An 18,345-nucleotide genomic window follows, 5' to 3' on the forward strand; every position below is an offset into this window, starting at 1 on the left:
GCATATACTGTTTTGGAACTTTTAATGTATAATTCAAACTGCTTTCCATGTTGGTTGTACCCAAAGAGTATCAAAGTGTCTGTCTTTCCATTGTCCTTCCAATATTTATTATTTTAATTTTTCCATCATCTTTACAAATTTGATACATCTGAAGTAGAAGCTCAACATTGCTTTACTTTGCATTTCTATAATTAGCAGTAATTTGGAGCATTTTTCATATAATTATAGAGATTCTAGGTTTCTTCTCTTGACAGCTGACCAATTATACACCTATATCATTTATCAATTGGGGAATGGTTATTATTCTCATATATTCTTGCATGTACAGTAATAGAAATTTTTACATATCTTGAAAATGAGACCTTCCCCAGAGAAATGTGATACAAAGATTTTTTTCACACAGCAATCAGCTTTATTGAATTCGGTTGTACAAAAGCTAATTTTAGATAAACATTTTTTTCTCCTGTGATCTTCTATAAATCTTAGTTGTTCAAGAACTTTTCTTAGATCTGATGAGTAATATTCTTCATATTTCCCTAATTTGTTTATGATGTGACTTTTTATATCTATGTCACATATTCATATGTCATTACTAGGCCTATAGCTGAAAAAGATTGAAGAGAAAAAGGCTTTATATGTGGAAATATATTTATGGTATCTCTCTTTGTGATGGCATAAACTATGAACTAAACAAATGCCCATCAACTGAGCAATAGATAAATAAGTTATGGAATATGAATAATGAAATATAATTTTGCTTTAAAATGAGGAAAGAGATTATTTCAGAGACATAGAAAGACTTAAATGAACTGATGCAGAGTGATGTGAACAGAAGCAGATGAAAAATTTGCATTATAACATCAATTTTATAAAATGAACAATTTAAATACTTTCCTAAACTAATGAAGAATGGAATGAGGAGAACCAGAAGAACATTGTATACAATAATGATAACACTGTAAACATAAACAGCTTTTAAAGCTATAAGAACTATGATACAATGATCCAAAGACCATCCATGATTCCAGAAAATTGACGAGGAAACATGCTATCCACTTCCTAACAGAGAAGTGATGGATTTGGAGTGCAGAATGAGATACACATATACATCCCTACATATACACACACCATATATACACATTATATATTCTATATGTATATACAGCATAAGCATATATGTGTGTGTATACACACACACACACACACACACACACACACACACTTATATATAACCAATGAGGGAATTTGTTTTGCTTGGCAATGAATTTTTTTTACCAGAAATTTTCTTTTCTTTTTTTTCCAGTGGGCTGGAGATGAGAGACAGAAAAACAGATTTGTGTTAATTAAAAATTATCTAAAACTGTAGAAATGGAGATATTACAGATGTGGGAATGTTGCATAAGTTTTCAGATGAGGTCACTGAATGGTTAATTTTGCTTAATAATTTTACTTAGTTACAGAGACCTCTTGTAGAATGGGTGTGATCCATAAATGTTAGTAATATTAAAACAAAAAGAATCTGTATGCAACAGATGTGTAGTTACTGTATATTCCTCTCTGTGAGGAAAGATTACATAATGTAGTGTGTGGAAGTTAAGAAATGCCCAGACACAGCTCTGAATTTGGGGATTCTTCAGGGACTTATGCCAATGTAGCATCTAGGGGACTTTGGCCCACCTGGCAAAACAAAGAAACATGGTCTGTGATCAAGAACTCCATAGCCAACATGGAATCTTCCCTGTGTCTTCGCCAGATCTCATGAAGGGATTCTGGAGACAATCAATAGGGTTTTTTTAATAGCAGGAGAAGCCTAATCTAGCCATTTCTCTTTCCAAGGAGAGTGATTAAGGGATATTTTAGGGGAGCTGTCTATTTTTCATCTCTGCTTATAGCTGGCCCTTCTACAGAAGAATTAATTTCTTCTAGAATTGAACTAAATTTATTTGAATTTAATTCTTTAGCAAATGAATATTTCAAATTATAACCAGTGAAACTGGCATCAATTCCTAGCAAAAATGTATAGCATATTATTAAAGATGGTTTCAAAATACTTTAAAAAAGAAAACCATGGTCACCATGATGCAAAATGGATTGATTTTTTAAAGAAAAAAATATGCAAAACAAACTTCTTTTTCTTTTGAAAAGATTTTTTAGATGGATAAATATTGGTATTTTCACAAATATAGAATACCTCTTTTAAGCGAATCATTTGACATTCCTAATGGTCTACAGGTGGGAAAGGAACAAAAATATGGATTAAATGATAGCATATTAGATGTGTCCAGACTTGGTAAAATAACTGCTAAAGTATGATGATTAATGGAATTATACTTACAAGGTTTTAGTAAAGTTCTACAGAAATCTGTCCTTAGCCCTCTTCTGTTTAACATTTATCAGTGATGAATATGAAAGTTGACATAAGGCTGGACTGTATAGCTAACGGGAAAAATGACGGATTTTGCATCCAAAATTATCTAGACAGGCTAAAACAGTAGGAAAAAATCTAATAAGATGAAATTTACATATATTTTTAGTACACAGGTGTTTTTTCCATGAAGAAGGAACTTCACTTATTCAAAAATATTGCAATCTATGTTTTAGTGTGTATTTTTCTTTTTCTAAAAATAAATTTTTATTATTTTCTGTTTCTTAAATCACCATAGTTATCCCAAGTGTCCCTCCCCCTCCCTCTACCAGAGAGTCATTCTATATAATAAATAGCACTTTTTTAGAGAGGAAAAAGTGTCATTATAAGTGATACAAAGAAAAAGTCCAAAAATATGAACATGTGGAACTGCCATCTCCATGACTGGGGTGGATGAGGGAATCACTGTTATTATATTGCCACAGCCTAGCCAGGAACACTGACTGTTCTTTCAGTTATTTAAGCTGTTCTTTGTTTCATTAAGGAGCATGTTGTAATTAAGTCTATACAAGTGTTTTGTGTGCTTTGGGAGGTTAAACCCCAAATATTTCATGTATTTTGTAGTTATTTTGAAAGGGATTTTCCTTTGTTTTGCTGCTGTTTTAGATTTATTTTGTACGCTCCACCTTTGCTGAAGCTATAAATTGTATCAATTAGTATCTTTGCTGATTCCCTAATATTTTCTAAACAAACTTTCATATTGTCAACCTATAGGAATCTCTCATCTCCTCTCTACTTACCTTTATTCTTTTACTTTCTTTCTCTTATCCCATTACTGTTGTTAACATTTCTAGAACTATAGTCAATAACAGTGAGGATAGTAGGCATCTTTGCTTCACTCACATATGTATTAGAAAGGGTCCTGGCACATCTCCCTGAATCTGAGGCTTACTTGGATTCATTCATTCATTCGTTTGTTTGTTTATTTATTTATTTTGCCTTTTGGAGGGCAGTTGGGGTTAAGTAACTTGCCCAAGGTTACACGGCTAGTTTTTATGTGTGGGTGTTAAGTGTCTGAAGTCAGAACCAAACTCGGGTCCTCCTGACTCTGGGGCGGGCGCTTTACTCACTGCACCACCTAGCCTCCCTGCTTACTTGGATTTAGATAGATGCTTTTGTTGAAATTATTTTAAAAGTTCCTCTACCCCTAAACTTTGGAGGAGTTAGCTTATTGGTTTGATTTTTCACAGCTTTTGAAGTTCTCCTTCAGAACATTAAGCCACTGACTCTTCCTTATCTTTTTTTCTGGATTCTTTGAAAACTATTCCTCTAGGTCCTACAAGGTCCCCTTAATAAAAGAATTAGTTCTGTGGAGTTTGGATTCAGTCAAAGCACTGCATTTGAGGACCTGGAAGGATACGTGGTCTCAAGGCCACAGGTTCCCCATAACTGTTCTAGGACCTAGGGTACACTTTAGGACTACAGGACTTTCCTCTGCTTGGTTATTACAAATTCTATAACAGAATGTTCACTCTTCTTCCCTCTTGTCCTCCATTCACTTACATTTTTTATTTTGTTCTAGGTTGAATTTGAGATTTGTCTCTACTTTAAACTTATTATATAAAATGTTCTATGTAAAATATTTATAAAAATCATTTTATTCCATTTCATTTGATATGAATTACTTTTTGGGTATGCTTAGTATGGTACTTAGTCCATTTAAAAAATTGGCAATACAAATTTTACCAATTTAGATTTAATTAATAGGTCAAATTAAAATTTTGAAAGTGTTTTGCCTATTTACAAATTGTTCTTCAGTAGAATATGCTTGTGTGAAAATTGTCTCCCAGGGACCCAATTTAAAAGCAAAAATGAAAGAATGTCTAATTATTTATGGTAATTGGAGTATGATAAATATATCATATAGTATATGACAAATATATCACATTGGAATAGGATAAATATATCCCAGTATATTCTGATAATGACTTAAATTTTAGAAAACATGGCAGTATTTAGTTACATGAATATTTATGGAATATATATTGATATTTGAGATGTATAAAATTTAGTGAATTCATTTCATGTGACTGGAGTTTATTATTTAAAGCTCAATATTAAAGTGCTCATGATGAGCTAAAGTTTTTTCCCTTCTAAAACCACTCTTGCTTCCTCAAATATTCCCAGAAAATATCTCTCATGCCTAGAATCTACTCCATCTTCACCTCTATCTCTTGAAATCCTTAGTTTCTTTCAAAGCTTAGTTCAAGTGCTGCCTCCCTCATAATACTCTTTCCGGTCACTTCAGCACTCCTCCTTGAAACCATTCTGTATTTTTGGTACATGTTTTGTATTTACTTACCTGTGCATACATTATTTTCTCACAGTAGAATGTAAACTCCTTGAGGATAGGGATTATTTTCATGTTTATCTTTGAATGCCCAGTAACCTACCTAATATGTTATCTGGTGCATCATAGGTGTTTAATAAATAGTTGTTACTGAATATATTTACATTTTTCCCTCTTTATCTTTAAAAATGCTTTTTGTTATATGGGATGATTCTCTGAGAAGGGGGGGGAAGGGGAGCTATGATCTGTAAAAAATATAATCAATAAAAATGTGTTTTTTAAAAATTGTTGGAAGGATTTATTTCCCTAAAATCCCTTTCCATGAAGAGATGCATTCTCTAACCTAACACCACAGTTTTCATTCTTGTGCTCAGAAGGAAAGGCAGCAATGGTATTTTCTTGAATTTAAGGCCCACAGGCCTGTGAGATAATGAGGCACTAGGCATGTCCAAGAGAACAGACTCAAAGTAAAAATGAAAGTTCTAATTAGTGAATTTTGAGAACACTATCTACAGGTAATCATAAATATATTATTTAATGTGCTTTTTATCCCCATCCCCAGAAATACCACTCAGAGCATGGGCACAGGAAATTACTCCACAGTAACTGACTTTATCCTTGCAGGATTAATGGACCAGTCAAAGCTCAAGCTCCTCCTCTTTCTCTTATTCCTGTATCTATGTGACCACTGTTGTGGGAAACTTGAGCATGATCAAAATGCTTGTCAAAGAAGACTATCTCCTACAATGAGCACCTTACTCAATTTTATTTCTTTATCATTTTTATTGTTTCTATTTGAAATGATTAAAATCTATTTTGGTCAATAATATCAAGGGAATTAATGAAAAAAAATGTAAAAGAAGGTGACCTAGCCATATTGGATCTAAAACTATATTATAAAACAGCAAGTATCGAAACTACTTGGTACTAAGAAATAGAATGGTGGATGAGTGGGACAAATTAGAGACACAAAACACAGTAATAAATTACTATAGTGATACATTGTTTGATAAACCCAAAGACTCCAACTTTTGTCATAAGAACTAACTATTTGGAAAAAACTGCTGGAAAAAGTTGGAAAATAGTATGGCAGAAAATGGGCATAGACCAACATCTCATACCATATACCAAACAAAATAAGGTCAAAATAGGTACATGATTCAGAAATAAAGGGTGATACTACAGGCAAATTAAGCGAACAAGGGATAGTTTATCTGTCAGATCTATAGAAAAATGACCAAAGAAGAGATAAAGAATAGTATGAAATGCAAAATAATTTTGATTACATTAAATCGAAAATGTTATGAACAAATAAAATCAATGAAAGCAAGATTAGAAGGAAAGCAGAAAGCTAAGAAACAATCTTTACAGCCAGGGTTTCTGATAAAGGCCTTCTTTCTCAAATATATAGAGAACTGAGTCAAATTTATCAGAATACAAGTCATTCCCCAATTGGTATATGGTCAAAAGATATGAACACGGTTTTCAGACAAAGAAAGTAAAGCTATTTATAGTCATGAAAAAGCGCTCTAAATCACTATTGATTAGAGAAATGTAAATTAAAATAATTTTGAGGTACCACCTTACACTTATCAGAATGGTTAATATGACAGCAAAGGAAAATTATAGATGTTGGAGAAGATGTGAGAAAATTGGAACACTAATGCATTATTGGTGGAGTTGTGAACTGATGCAACCATTCTGGAGAACAATTTGCAACTATGCCCAAAGGGCCATAAAACTGTACGTGCCCTTTGATCTAGAAATACCACTACTAGGTCTGTATCCCAATGATCATAAAAAAGGGAAAAGCACCCACATGTACAAAAATATTTATAGCAGCTTTTTATTGAGGCAAAGAATTGTATATTAAGGAGATGACCATCAATTGGAGAACGGTTGAACAAATTGTGGTATATGAATATAATGTGATGATCAACTAACTATTATAGACTTAGCTTTTCTCAGCAATACAATGATCCAAGACAATTCCAAAAGATTCATGATGGAAAATGTTATCCACATCCAGAGAAAGAACTATGGAATCTGAGTGCAGATTGAAGCGTACTGTTTTCACTTTTTTGTTTTATCTTTCTCATGGTTTTTCTCTTTTGTTCTTATTATTTCACAGTATGTTTAACATGATTGTACAAGTATAACCTATATCAGATTTCTCACTGTTTTGGGGAGGTAGGAAGGGAAGGAGGGAGGGAGAAATATTTGGAACTCAAAATCTTACAAAAATAAATATTGACAACTATCTTTACATGCAATTAGAAAAATAAAATACTATTAAGTGGGTGGGAAAAAAAAGTAAGATTTTCCCGCCTATAGAAATATCTCTGAAGAAATACATCAGATTATCATGAATAGAAACAGATTAACTGTGCTACAGATGCATCATTTTTTAAAAAAGCGTTGCAAGAGAATTTTTTTTCTTTTGTATTTTTTGTGAGACAGCATGATGTAGTAGAGAATGACCCTCAGTGTGGAGAAGATCTGGATTCAAGTCCCACCTTTGGCACACAGTGGCTTTGTACTCCTAAACAAATCATTTAACCTCTCTGGGCTTCAACTCCTCATCTATAAATTAAGGGGTTGGAATAGCTGACCTCTATGGTCCTTACTAGCTCTCAAATTATGACACAATTTTATTTAATTTTAATGAAAACTTCTCTATGACAAACTGGTCTGCTTGAGAAGAAGGGTAAAAATTCCCATCTTCTATTGAGGAAAAAAAGACTGTCCAAAAAAATGAAGAGATTATATGATCCCTTTATTGACTCTACCTGGTTTGCCTATAGCAGTTACCACTTAGCCAAGAGAAACATAACATGTGCTGTAAACTTTATACCACTTACTTATTTGCAATTTTTTTCTAATTTTCCTTGCATACCAGTCTATGAAAAGTTATACAAAATTTCTGGGACTAGAGTCAGAATTAAATTTTCTAGAGAAGCACATTTATTAAAAGACTTTTCCGAGGAAATTTTTGGGAAATAAACCCTTCTGTAAGACATAAGTAAGCTGTTTCAGAAGAATAGTTAAATATTCCTATGGTGGGGGGGAAAGCATTCAAGTCAGTATCCCTTCAACAAGATACTCCAGTAAATCCAATGGAAAAATGAGTACTCAATCTAGGTATAAATGCTGATACTGTAAGCAATCTGGGAAAGCAAGGAATAGTTTATCTGTCAGGTTTGTGGAGAGAAGACTTTATGACCAAACAAGAATTAGAGAGCTTTATAAAATGCAAAATGAATAATTTTGATTACATTAAGTTGAAAAGCTTCTGTACAAACAAAGCCAATGTAACCAAGATTAAGAGGGAAGTGGAAAATTGGGAAAGAATTTTTACAACCAATGTCTCTGATAAAGGCCTCATTTCTAAAATATATAGAGAACTGAGTCAAATCTATAAGAATACAAGTCATTCCCCAATTGATAAACAGTTATAGGATATGAACAGGCAGTTTTCAGAGGAAGAAATTAAATATATCTATAAGCATATGAAAAAATGCTCTAAATAAATATTGATTAGAGAAATGCAAATCAAAACAACTCTGAGGTATCACATCTCACTGGTCAGATTGGCTAAGATGACAAAACAGGAAAATGACAAATGCTGGAGAGGATGTGGAAAAATTAGAACACTAATGCATTGCTGGTGAAGTTGTGAACTGATTCAACCATTCTGGAGAACAATCTGGAACTATGCCCAAAGGGCTATAAATAATTTCATACCCTTTGGATCCAGCAATACCACTTCTAGAGTTGTATCCCAAAGAGATCATAGAAATGGGAGGAAGACCCATATGTACAAAAATATTTATAGCAGCTCTTTTTGTGGTGGCAAAGAATTGGAAATTGAGGGGATGCCCATCAATTGGGGAATGGCTAAACAAGTTGTGGTATATGAATGTAATGGAATATTATTGTGCTATAAGAAACAAGGAGCAGATGAACTTCATATTTACCTGCAGAGGTAAATATGAAGTGATATACAAACTGATGCTGAATGGGAAGATCAGAACCAGGAGAAATTTGTACACAATTACAGACACAACATATGTGTGATGATCAACTTTGATAGACTGGACTCTTCTCAGGGTTATAAGTCAGCTCCAAAAGACTCATGATGGACAGATATGTCTACATTCAGAGAAAGAACTAGAAAGAACAGAGTTTGAATGCAGATTGAAGCAAACTACCTGTTCTCTTTCTTTTTCTTGTTTGGTTTTGTTTCTTTTTTCCCATTGTTCATTCCATCAGTTATAATCCTTTACAACCTGACTAATGTTTAATGTGAAATTATTTGCAGATCCTATACTTGATTGTATGCCACCATGGGGGGAGGGGGAACAGGGAGAAAATTTGAAACTCAAGGAATTGTGGAACTGAATCTTGTAAACTAAAAGTAAACAAACAAATTAATAAAGACCAAAAATTTTTTTAAAGAAAAGTGAGTACTCTTGTTGACACTGACCCTGGTTCTCTTCAGGGGATCATTCTTTGTCTCATGGTTTTCCTCATGGCCATTTTGACATCCTTATTCCTCAAACTGTAGATCAGAGGGTTTAGCATAGGCACTACAATGGTATAGAACACAGAGGATACTTTCCCCTGGTCCATAGACCCAACAGAAGAAGGTTTGAGATACATGAAAGCTCCTGAACCAAAGAAAAGACAAACAGTGATTATATGGGAGCTGCAAGTTCTGAAGGCTTTAGACCTGTCACCAGAGGAACTGATGCGGAGGATGGTGGAAAAGATGAAAGCATAAGATGTAAAAATGGTGGCACTGATCATTCCAATGTCGATGCTGGCAACAATGAAAGCCACTAACTCATTGATATAGGTGCTAGTGCAGGAAAGCTCGAGAATGGGGAGTATGTCACACATGTAGTGGTTTATGATATTGTTATCACAGAAGGACAGTCTCAGCATGCAGCCAGTGTGGGCCATGGCACCAGCGAACCCCAACACATAGACACCAGACAATAATAGAGAGCAGACCTGAGAGGACATTGTGACAGTGTAAAGTAATGGATTGCAGATAGCAATGTAACGATCATAGGCCATGGCTGACAAAAGCAAGGATTCAGAAAGTCCAAAGAAACAAAAGAAATAAAGCTGCACCATGCATCCTGAATAGGAGATGACATTTTTCTCTGAAACAAAATTCATTAGCATTTTGGGGGTGATGACAGAAGAGTAACAAAGATCTATGAAGGATAGGTTGAAGAGGAAATAGTACATGGGAGTGTGAAGATGGGAATTCAGTCTAATCAGAGTGATCAAACCAAGGTTCCCCAATACAGTGACCACATAGATCCCCAAAAACAGGAAAAAAAGAAGGAGCTGGAGCTCTGGTTGGTCCGTTAAACCTGCAAGAAAAAACTCTGTCACTGAGGAGTCATTTCCTGTGGCCATTCTTCTCTGCTCAGGATCTGTGGGGACAGGAAAGAATCACATAAGAAGGGAAAACATTTCCCTACCATGCTGACAAAGTGGGGATGTATACTTAGAGACTCTAAATCCATTTCCCTTATGCCCCCATCAAGCCTGTCCTTGTTGCCAACAAAATAGACAATGGATTTGACTGTTCTCTATAAGAGTCTCTGAAGTAAACTGTTGCCAAGAAAAAAATCTTCTGACCCTACCTCCAAAGTAAGACCTGGAAGAATTGGAATACAAAGAGGGTTAGGGAGAAGCAATGGTTCCCTTCTTAATCCAGTAACTGTTGTGTGGAGAGACTACCTAGAACTCTTCAGCTCCCCGTACAGGAATTTGTCAGGATGGGGCTCATAACCACTAGCTGCATTTTAGGGATAAGGAAATGGGCTCTCTGAGATACTTGTAGAGTGAGAATTCCTGTGACCCAGGCTGCCATTAAGACCCCCTCCCCCTGTGGCACATACTTAGGTAAAGCTCTATATGTCCTATAAAGTTAATTGTCTCTCTATATTCTCCAGAACACTTACCAATCCACTATAATCAGTCTCTTAGGGAAGGCAGCTTCCACAGAGCTCTGTGATCCCATGATCATGGCATTAGAAAGAAGAATCAGAAAAGACTAACATTCACCCTCATTCTGGCTCACACCATCAGCAGTGGTCTTTCCTGCCTTCTCCTTCCCTGGGTTCTTGGGGGAAATGGCTTTGTTGAAGTTGACAGCGATGCACTTACAGGTACTAATTCAGTTATTCAGGGAGCTTAGTCTCTGAGATTCTCTAGTAGAAATTCTGAGCTAAGAAGCACAATTCTAAAGTGTTGCTTTACTAGCCAGTTATTTTTTATTGTTCCCATAATTAGCAAATTACAGAACACAAGAGACTTATTCTAGATCTGGAGATCAGAATCAAAACTCCCCTAGGGTCCACAAAGAGAACAGGCTCTTTAGGGAGGAAAAAATAATATATCTGCCTTCTACCCTTAGAAATGCAACTCTTACATTGGCTCCATAAAGAGTTGATCTTCTACTCAAATTTTGATTGCATAGTTACCAGTGAAGACCAGAGAATAGGCTCCTCTAATTCCCTCTCTTTTTTTTCCAGGGAGGTTAGTCAACCTAATGATTAATCATTCCTACTCCAGGTACAGAAGGTCTGCCATAAATCACCTAGTCTAGTAACTATTAGCAGAAGAAACTCACTCTATAACAGTTTCAATAAGGGGTAATCTGACCTGTGATTAAGCCCCTCCAGGAATAGGAAATTCATTACCCAAAAAATAACTTATAATGTTTTTATTGGATGGCTCTAATGGTGAAGATGTTTATTTTTCTGAAAATTGAGCCAAAATATGACTTCAACCCATTGACTCTCATTCTACACTGTAAAGTAACATTAATTCCTCTTGACATGACCCTCAAACATCTGAACAAAGTGTTCATAAACTTACATCAAACTAAAAGAGTCTTCAGACTAAACAACCTCTGTGCCTTTAAGTTAGTTTGGTAAACGTTTAAGCATCTTTTACTTGAAAGACACTGTGCTAAACCTTGGGGATCAATATGGCACAGACCTTGTCCTCAATAAGCTTATAATTGAGAGAAGACAAGTAAACAAATAACTGTTATGTCAGCCTCCAAGGATAAGTGTGTTGGGGAAGGTGAATAAAGAGAAGTAGTAACACTGTTATTAGCATTTACAAAACCACTGCCAACAGTTAAGTAAAGCCAAGAGCAATAGCATTCAAGGCTGGTATCATTGGCTTTATCAGTATTGATTTGTCTGTTCCTTCTCAGTCTTTGATAAATCTATATCCATGACATACCATCGAAGCCTGGGTATCCTCCAAGACTGTCCTGGGACCTCTTCTCTTTTCCATCTGTGCTGCCTCACTTGAGGATCTCATTAGTTTCTATGGGTGCAGTTATCTCAATGCAAATGACTCTTAAACCTAGATCTTCCTGACTCCAGGCCCTGAACTCCATCCATTGCCTGGAGTTCGGATCCCTTCACAGACACTTACTATTTATGTAATGTGGACAAATCACTTAACCCATCTCAGCCTTAGTTTTCTCACAAGTAAAATGGGGATAATATCTAATAATAATAATAATAGTATCTACTTTATAGCGTTTTGTGAGATGGCTATGAGATTGAAATTTGAGATCAGGGGAGGCTAGGTGGCACAGTGAATAAAGCACTGGCCCTGGAGTCAGGAGGACCTGAGTTCAAATCCGGCCTCAGACACTTACTACAAAAACTAGCTGTGTGACCTTGGACAAGTCACAACCCCAATTGCCCTCCAAAAAGCAAAAAAAAGAAATTTGAGATCAAATAAACCAATGGATCAAATCAATACTGATAAATTCCTTGGTTTTCTCCAGGTAATACACATCACACATAAATTACAGAAGAAAAAGCTGGCATCCTGAAGTCAAATTTTAACAGAAGACTACATTTAAAGAAGTTAACACTGAGAAATACCTATCAATATTCACTTACAGCACAGTAAAATGACAATGGATTTAAATGGTTTCCAAACATAAACTCATACAATAGTAAAGAATGATAATAAGACTTGAAAACTATAGAACTAGGACCTTGAAGTCACTGTAGGACTAGCACATCCTTGTCAAAAAGATACATATAACTAGATATTCTGAGAGTATATAATAAACATGTTAAAATGCAGAGAACTACTTTTAGGACAAATAGACTTCATAAAGCCACAGTAAAAGCTAATAATAGGTGTATAGCAGTGGATTTGTCAAATGTAAGCATATGTAGTTTATCTCTAGATGGAACCAATGAAATGGCCAAAATCCAATATGGAAATCCAAAAGTACATTATATGTGACTTCCACATAAATTTAACCAACAATGTTAAAGTTCCAACTCTATGAGCAATAGATTTATTTATAGAAATAAAGAAGTTTGTAATATTTTTCAGGATCAGGTCAGTATCAACAAAATTTATAGAAAGATTATCCTTAAGGAGCCCAAGCTTATTGGTTGATGCAGAATAAGCGATAAATTGGTAGAATGTGTACTTTTGCAAAGATTTTGCATTAGATATTAGCATTTAGAATTATGCATCTGCAATCCACTTTCTTTCATAAAATAATAGACAAATCATCCTCACACTACAAGTACAGACCTCAAAATATCCTTGAGAAATCCACAAATGAACTGTCCTATAACTAGAGCATTATCACAGACTATTATATACAATTATAACTATTATACACAATCCCTCAGACATGACTTATATCAATTAAAAACTCACTAATGTTTTAATAAATGTCATCATTCTAAATGTTCATAAGATACAAATTACATGGGACAAAATTGTTTCCAAACTATAGACCCAGAAGGAGAACTAAACTAGGTTGGAATAGCATTCTGCTAAAGTTTTCCCAATGATGCTTTCAATGTGTCTATAGAAGATAAGTTCACATCCCAATTATCTTATTCAATCACCAAAAGTAGTTAGTGAATCAATCTAAACAACAGCCTGCAGAATTTTAAACATAAAAGAATAAAAGCAAGAAAGTGGCTCATCTTATGACTATTTTTATCTGAATTTGATCAAAAAAAGATGAGAAGAGCAAGAAAAGAATGATATATGATATTGAAGTGCCCACCAGAAATTATACACTAGATCCCCCTTAAACCTGCTAGAGGGGACCCCTACTGGGTTCCTTGGAAACCACCTAATAGGCTCCAATAGTAAAAAAAAATGTTTCACCTGTGTTGCTAAAACATGCCACAGATTCCCACGGATTCAGGCCTGTTTATGTTTTTATCCAAGGCTTTGCTAAGGGACTATGGCTTCACTTCACTTCAGTAGAAATAATACTAAGGCTTTGTTTCAATAGGAATAATACTGAGAATGTTTTGCTTGAACAAAAATAATACTGGGAATACTTTGCCTTAATAAGAATAATACTGAGAATGTTTTGCTTGAATAGACACAATGCTTATACTCTTTTGCTAGCAATCACATTGTCTATAAAATTATGTCTAACAAAAAGCTCGAGGCTGTCTTTCTGTCTGAGAGGCAGTCCCGGCCAGTTAATAAATCACTCCTACAAAATTATAATTGTCCTAGCTGTCCTGTTATATCTTGGTGTCCATTCCAATATCATATATGAAGAAAATGTAAGAGTGGACCCAAAATGCCTTTTGCTGGCAACAGTCACATGAACACAGCTAAAAGTATGTTTTAAAGAGGTATTTAAGATGTCTGGGTAATAAGCATTGGTTATAAAAATTAAGGAATCTATGTTGGCAATTCTGGATCAAGCCAACATCACTAGAAATTCCATAAAGGTAAGGAACCCGAGCTTATTTGTTGATGGATATTACACAAGGAAATAGTTGGGAAAACAAAACTTTTAACACATGTGCCAGCTGCAAAAATTTAATACCTACTGAATACCTTCCATGTAACAACTTAGTGGGTAATATTACACACCAGAAGCTCACTATTTTTCATAAGTTAAATAACAATAAATACTTGTACTATATATATACATATATATATAAACTTCAAAATGTCCTTAATAGTTCAAGAAATAAACCATATTCAAACTTGAGCATTACCAGGGATAAAACTGTTGCCTATAATCACTCAGACCTAACACTGATTCATAAAAATTGAAGAACAATATTTTAATTGGTGTTGTCATTCCAGAATTGTCATAATCCCCAAGTTACATAGAATGAAAAGCTTTCAAAATATCAATAGTTATGGAGGGGGAGCCAAAATGGCAAAGTTACATGAAGAAGTATAGCAAGTTCCATACTCTCCCAAACTCCTCCAAATAGATCTAGAAAATGTACCAGACCAAATCCTGATGGGAAAATCCAATAAAAATACACAATGTGTCATTTTTCTAGATAAGATTGACAAAAGTAAACAGAGAGATCTGTGTTTGGCCAAGAGCTGAGGATCACTCTAGTTTCCTCTTTACTATTTCAGAATATTAAGTGTGCAAACATTTTCCCTTTTCCTTTTTTTTAACAGTTAGACTCATACTATATAATATTAAATATAACAGTAATATAGCAACATCTAGATTAGAAAGAAGCTGTGATCCTAACAATATCATAAACAATATTATGGATTAGAAACATAAAATAAAACCCATTTCTAGGTAAGGTACCTCAATTCAGTGGAATGCATTTCTAAATTACACAGAAAAATATTCTGAACAAATTTAAGTGGAACTTACATAAACTAATCTATGAACTTCCTACTTATAACCCTGTCAAACATCTTACCAGATAAAAACAAAAAAATTCTTCATTATAATTCCTATAAAATACACATAACACTGAATTTATGAGCTATTCAAATTACAAGAGAATCAATTTTTCTAATATGTTGATGTTACCAAATTTCACAATATAGACAGTTTCAAATTTAAAATACTAGGAAATACACAAAGTTTTACAGTTTGAATTCACACCTGTTATTATTAGATTAGCTTAAAATATGTTGATCTAAGTATTATGTCATTGCCTTTAGAATGTCTTAACCTAAGATTCTGGATGACTGATTTTTGGCCCAGACAGAAAGCTCTAAGGAAGGAGTTGCTGGCAGGGTGTGAGCAGTTTACTCAGGCAGAAACTTTTGAGTTTTCACAGATATAAATAATTTTCAATTTGTTCAATACAAAGAAAATTTAAGGTCCTATATAACAGTCGCAGATCACAATAACCAACATTTTTACTATATCCAATATTTATGTAGTGTTAGGTTTATAATATGAGCTGCCTACAGAGTATCCTGAAAGGTTAGCGGACATGATTTATAAATGCTTATCTAATCTTACTTGTAAACCAAAGCTAAAGAAAATTTTAAGATTTTTATGGTCCATGGTTAGAGACTGATTTTTTTTCTCACTATTGGATTAAGAATCTTTTTCTTTGCTATTTCTGGTTCTTAACTAAAATCAAATCACTGTATTTTATCCTGAACATGTGACTAGATCTTGAAATCTTAAAATATTGACACTCTACTCAGGTGTCACTCTGCCACAAAAGCAAGCACCCAATGTTACTTCAAGCTATCAGCAGATCTTGTAAGATTTTCTAATTCTACCTTTCACAGATGAGGACACTTTAAGGGGTCCTTGTTATGCCAACTTTACAGAAAACCATTATAATCATATCCATTTCTAAAGAGTTTTTAATAACATTTACATTATTCTTTCAACAATTAAATCCATAATCCAAAGGGATGAAAGAAGAGTTCGTTTTTCTAACAATATTTCTAAAACAATGAATTATTAATGTTAGGTATTATCTTAACACATTACAAATCATCATAACTATGTTAACCTGGTTTAAAATCATACAACTAACAAATTTCCTGATCCACATAGTATTAGGATAATAACAACGAATTTCACTTAAAATGAGCCCAGAATAAATTCAATTACACTTAGATCTATTTTCCAAAGAGTATCATATAGAACCTTAATTTATAACTTCAATTACTTAATATTATATTTTATATTAAGGCTTTTTATTTCAAGCATTTCAAATTATGAGATTCACTATTTCCAGCTAATCCACTGCAAAAGATTTTAAAAGTAACAATATTCTACCCCAATTATCATGCTTAGGAACACCTTGCTGATAAAATTTCTCCTAACCAGATACAGATATATATATACACATACATATATATGTATGTATGTATTGGTTTTTTGTACCTACTTACTTGCACAAAAGTCAAACTTGACCACCTGAAGCTGACAAATGAGCTCCCAGAACAACTGTCCAGGGAAAAGAAGAGCTTGGAGCACATGGCCTTGCTATTGCCTTCCTGCTGTATGCCCAGTGTGTCCCTCATTTGTTTCCAAACTTTCTTATCTATCTTCCATATTTTCCCTCCAATCTTTATTTCTCTTACCAAATCTTTCAAACCAATTACACAGAGTACATAACTTTCCTTTACGTTTCAACCATATCCCAGACAGCACATACTGTTATTAAACCTTCCCAAGTTGTAAACTTAATTTCAACCCAGGTGATTATCTTCATTCATGTACCTATCACAATTATAACTTGTTGCTTGATTATCTATAGTTCAGGTGTTATCTACTAGATCAACGAGTTCCAAACCTTTCTCACCCTCCCAAAAGGAGACAGAAACCTGCGCTGCCTATTCCTATTCCTATTCCAGAAGAAGTTTGTGAGACAAATCTCTTTTTTCAAAAACCCATTAGGATGTTTTTGGTAATTACAAAAAAATTTAGGAGGCCTATTGAAGCCCCCCGGAGTGGGATTCTGGTTTCACCAAACTCCATTAACAGCTTACAAAATGCTTTATTGCCCAATTAACAATAGAGATCTGTTATGTTGCATCCAGAGTTCAGCTCAAGGCAGTTTTCCAAATTTAATCATATTCATTTCTCTTTTCTGCTTACTCTTTACTTTTTAGAATCTAGAGAGAGTTAATACTTAACAATTCATAAATCAAGAGAGTTGTATTTCTCTCACAATTTTTACCAATATTACTTATACAAATAGCTTTTACAATGGTAATATACATTTTAAACATAAATTGCTGAAATTCTAAAGTGATTGCATTTCAGGCTATGATAGAAAAATCTTGATCAAAGTGTCTTAAAAGACAAAAGCTTATTTTGTGATTTTAAGCACATTTCCCTGATATCGGATATATTCAGTTCTTCTATCTAACAAATACAGGCTAATTCTACAAATCCCACAGAGACAGAGACACAAAACACAGAAGAGAACACACGGTCTTAGTGACCAGAAATTAAGGTTTAAATGTAAAAGTTACTTTCGTGCTTGTCTTGCTTACCTCACTTAGTTCTACTACTTACTCTGCTGAAGTCAATTTTTTTTCACTCAGATACAATTACTTACCTAAAAACCTGACAGCAAGAATCTTTTTAGAAAAATTATATCTCCCTGCTTATTTTACCTAGCTTCTTATTCTGCTCACAGCATTTTCTTTATCACTCAGAATGCAGAGGATAGTGGAAAAGATTAACATATAAGAGGGAGAAATAGTGGAGTTAATCATTCCAAGGTCAATATTTGTTGCAATGAAAACCACATTGATGTAGATGCTAGTGCAGGAGAGTTTCAGGATGGGGGGAGGACAATGTCACACAGAGTTGGTGACGTTACTA

The 18,345-nt window shown here is 34.2% G+C and overlaps 1 protein-coding gene across 1 annotated transcript; it reads right to left on the bottom strand.

The window, feature by feature from the left end:
- Window positions 1–9,212: 9,212 nt before the first annotated feature.
- LOC138154946 (olfactory receptor 8B8-like) lies at window positions 9,213–10,178 on the bottom strand. The gene has a single exon (XM_069079937.1). It carries the CDS (start codon window positions 10,146–10,148, stop codon window positions 9,213–9,215), a length of 936 nt encoding a protein of 311 aa, XP_068936038.1. The 5' UTR covers window positions 10,149–10,178.
- Window positions 10,179–18,345: the final 8,167 nt, after the last annotated feature.

The sequence above is a fragment of the Petaurus breviceps genome, unplaced genomic scaffold, assembly GCF_028583685.1.
Source record: "Petaurus breviceps papuanus isolate PSGF00001 unplaced genomic scaffold, PetGlider_PUasm1.0 91133, whole genome shotgun sequence".
Lineage (NCBI taxonomy): Eukaryota > Metazoa > Chordata > Mammalia > Diprotodontia > Petauridae > Petaurus > Petaurus breviceps.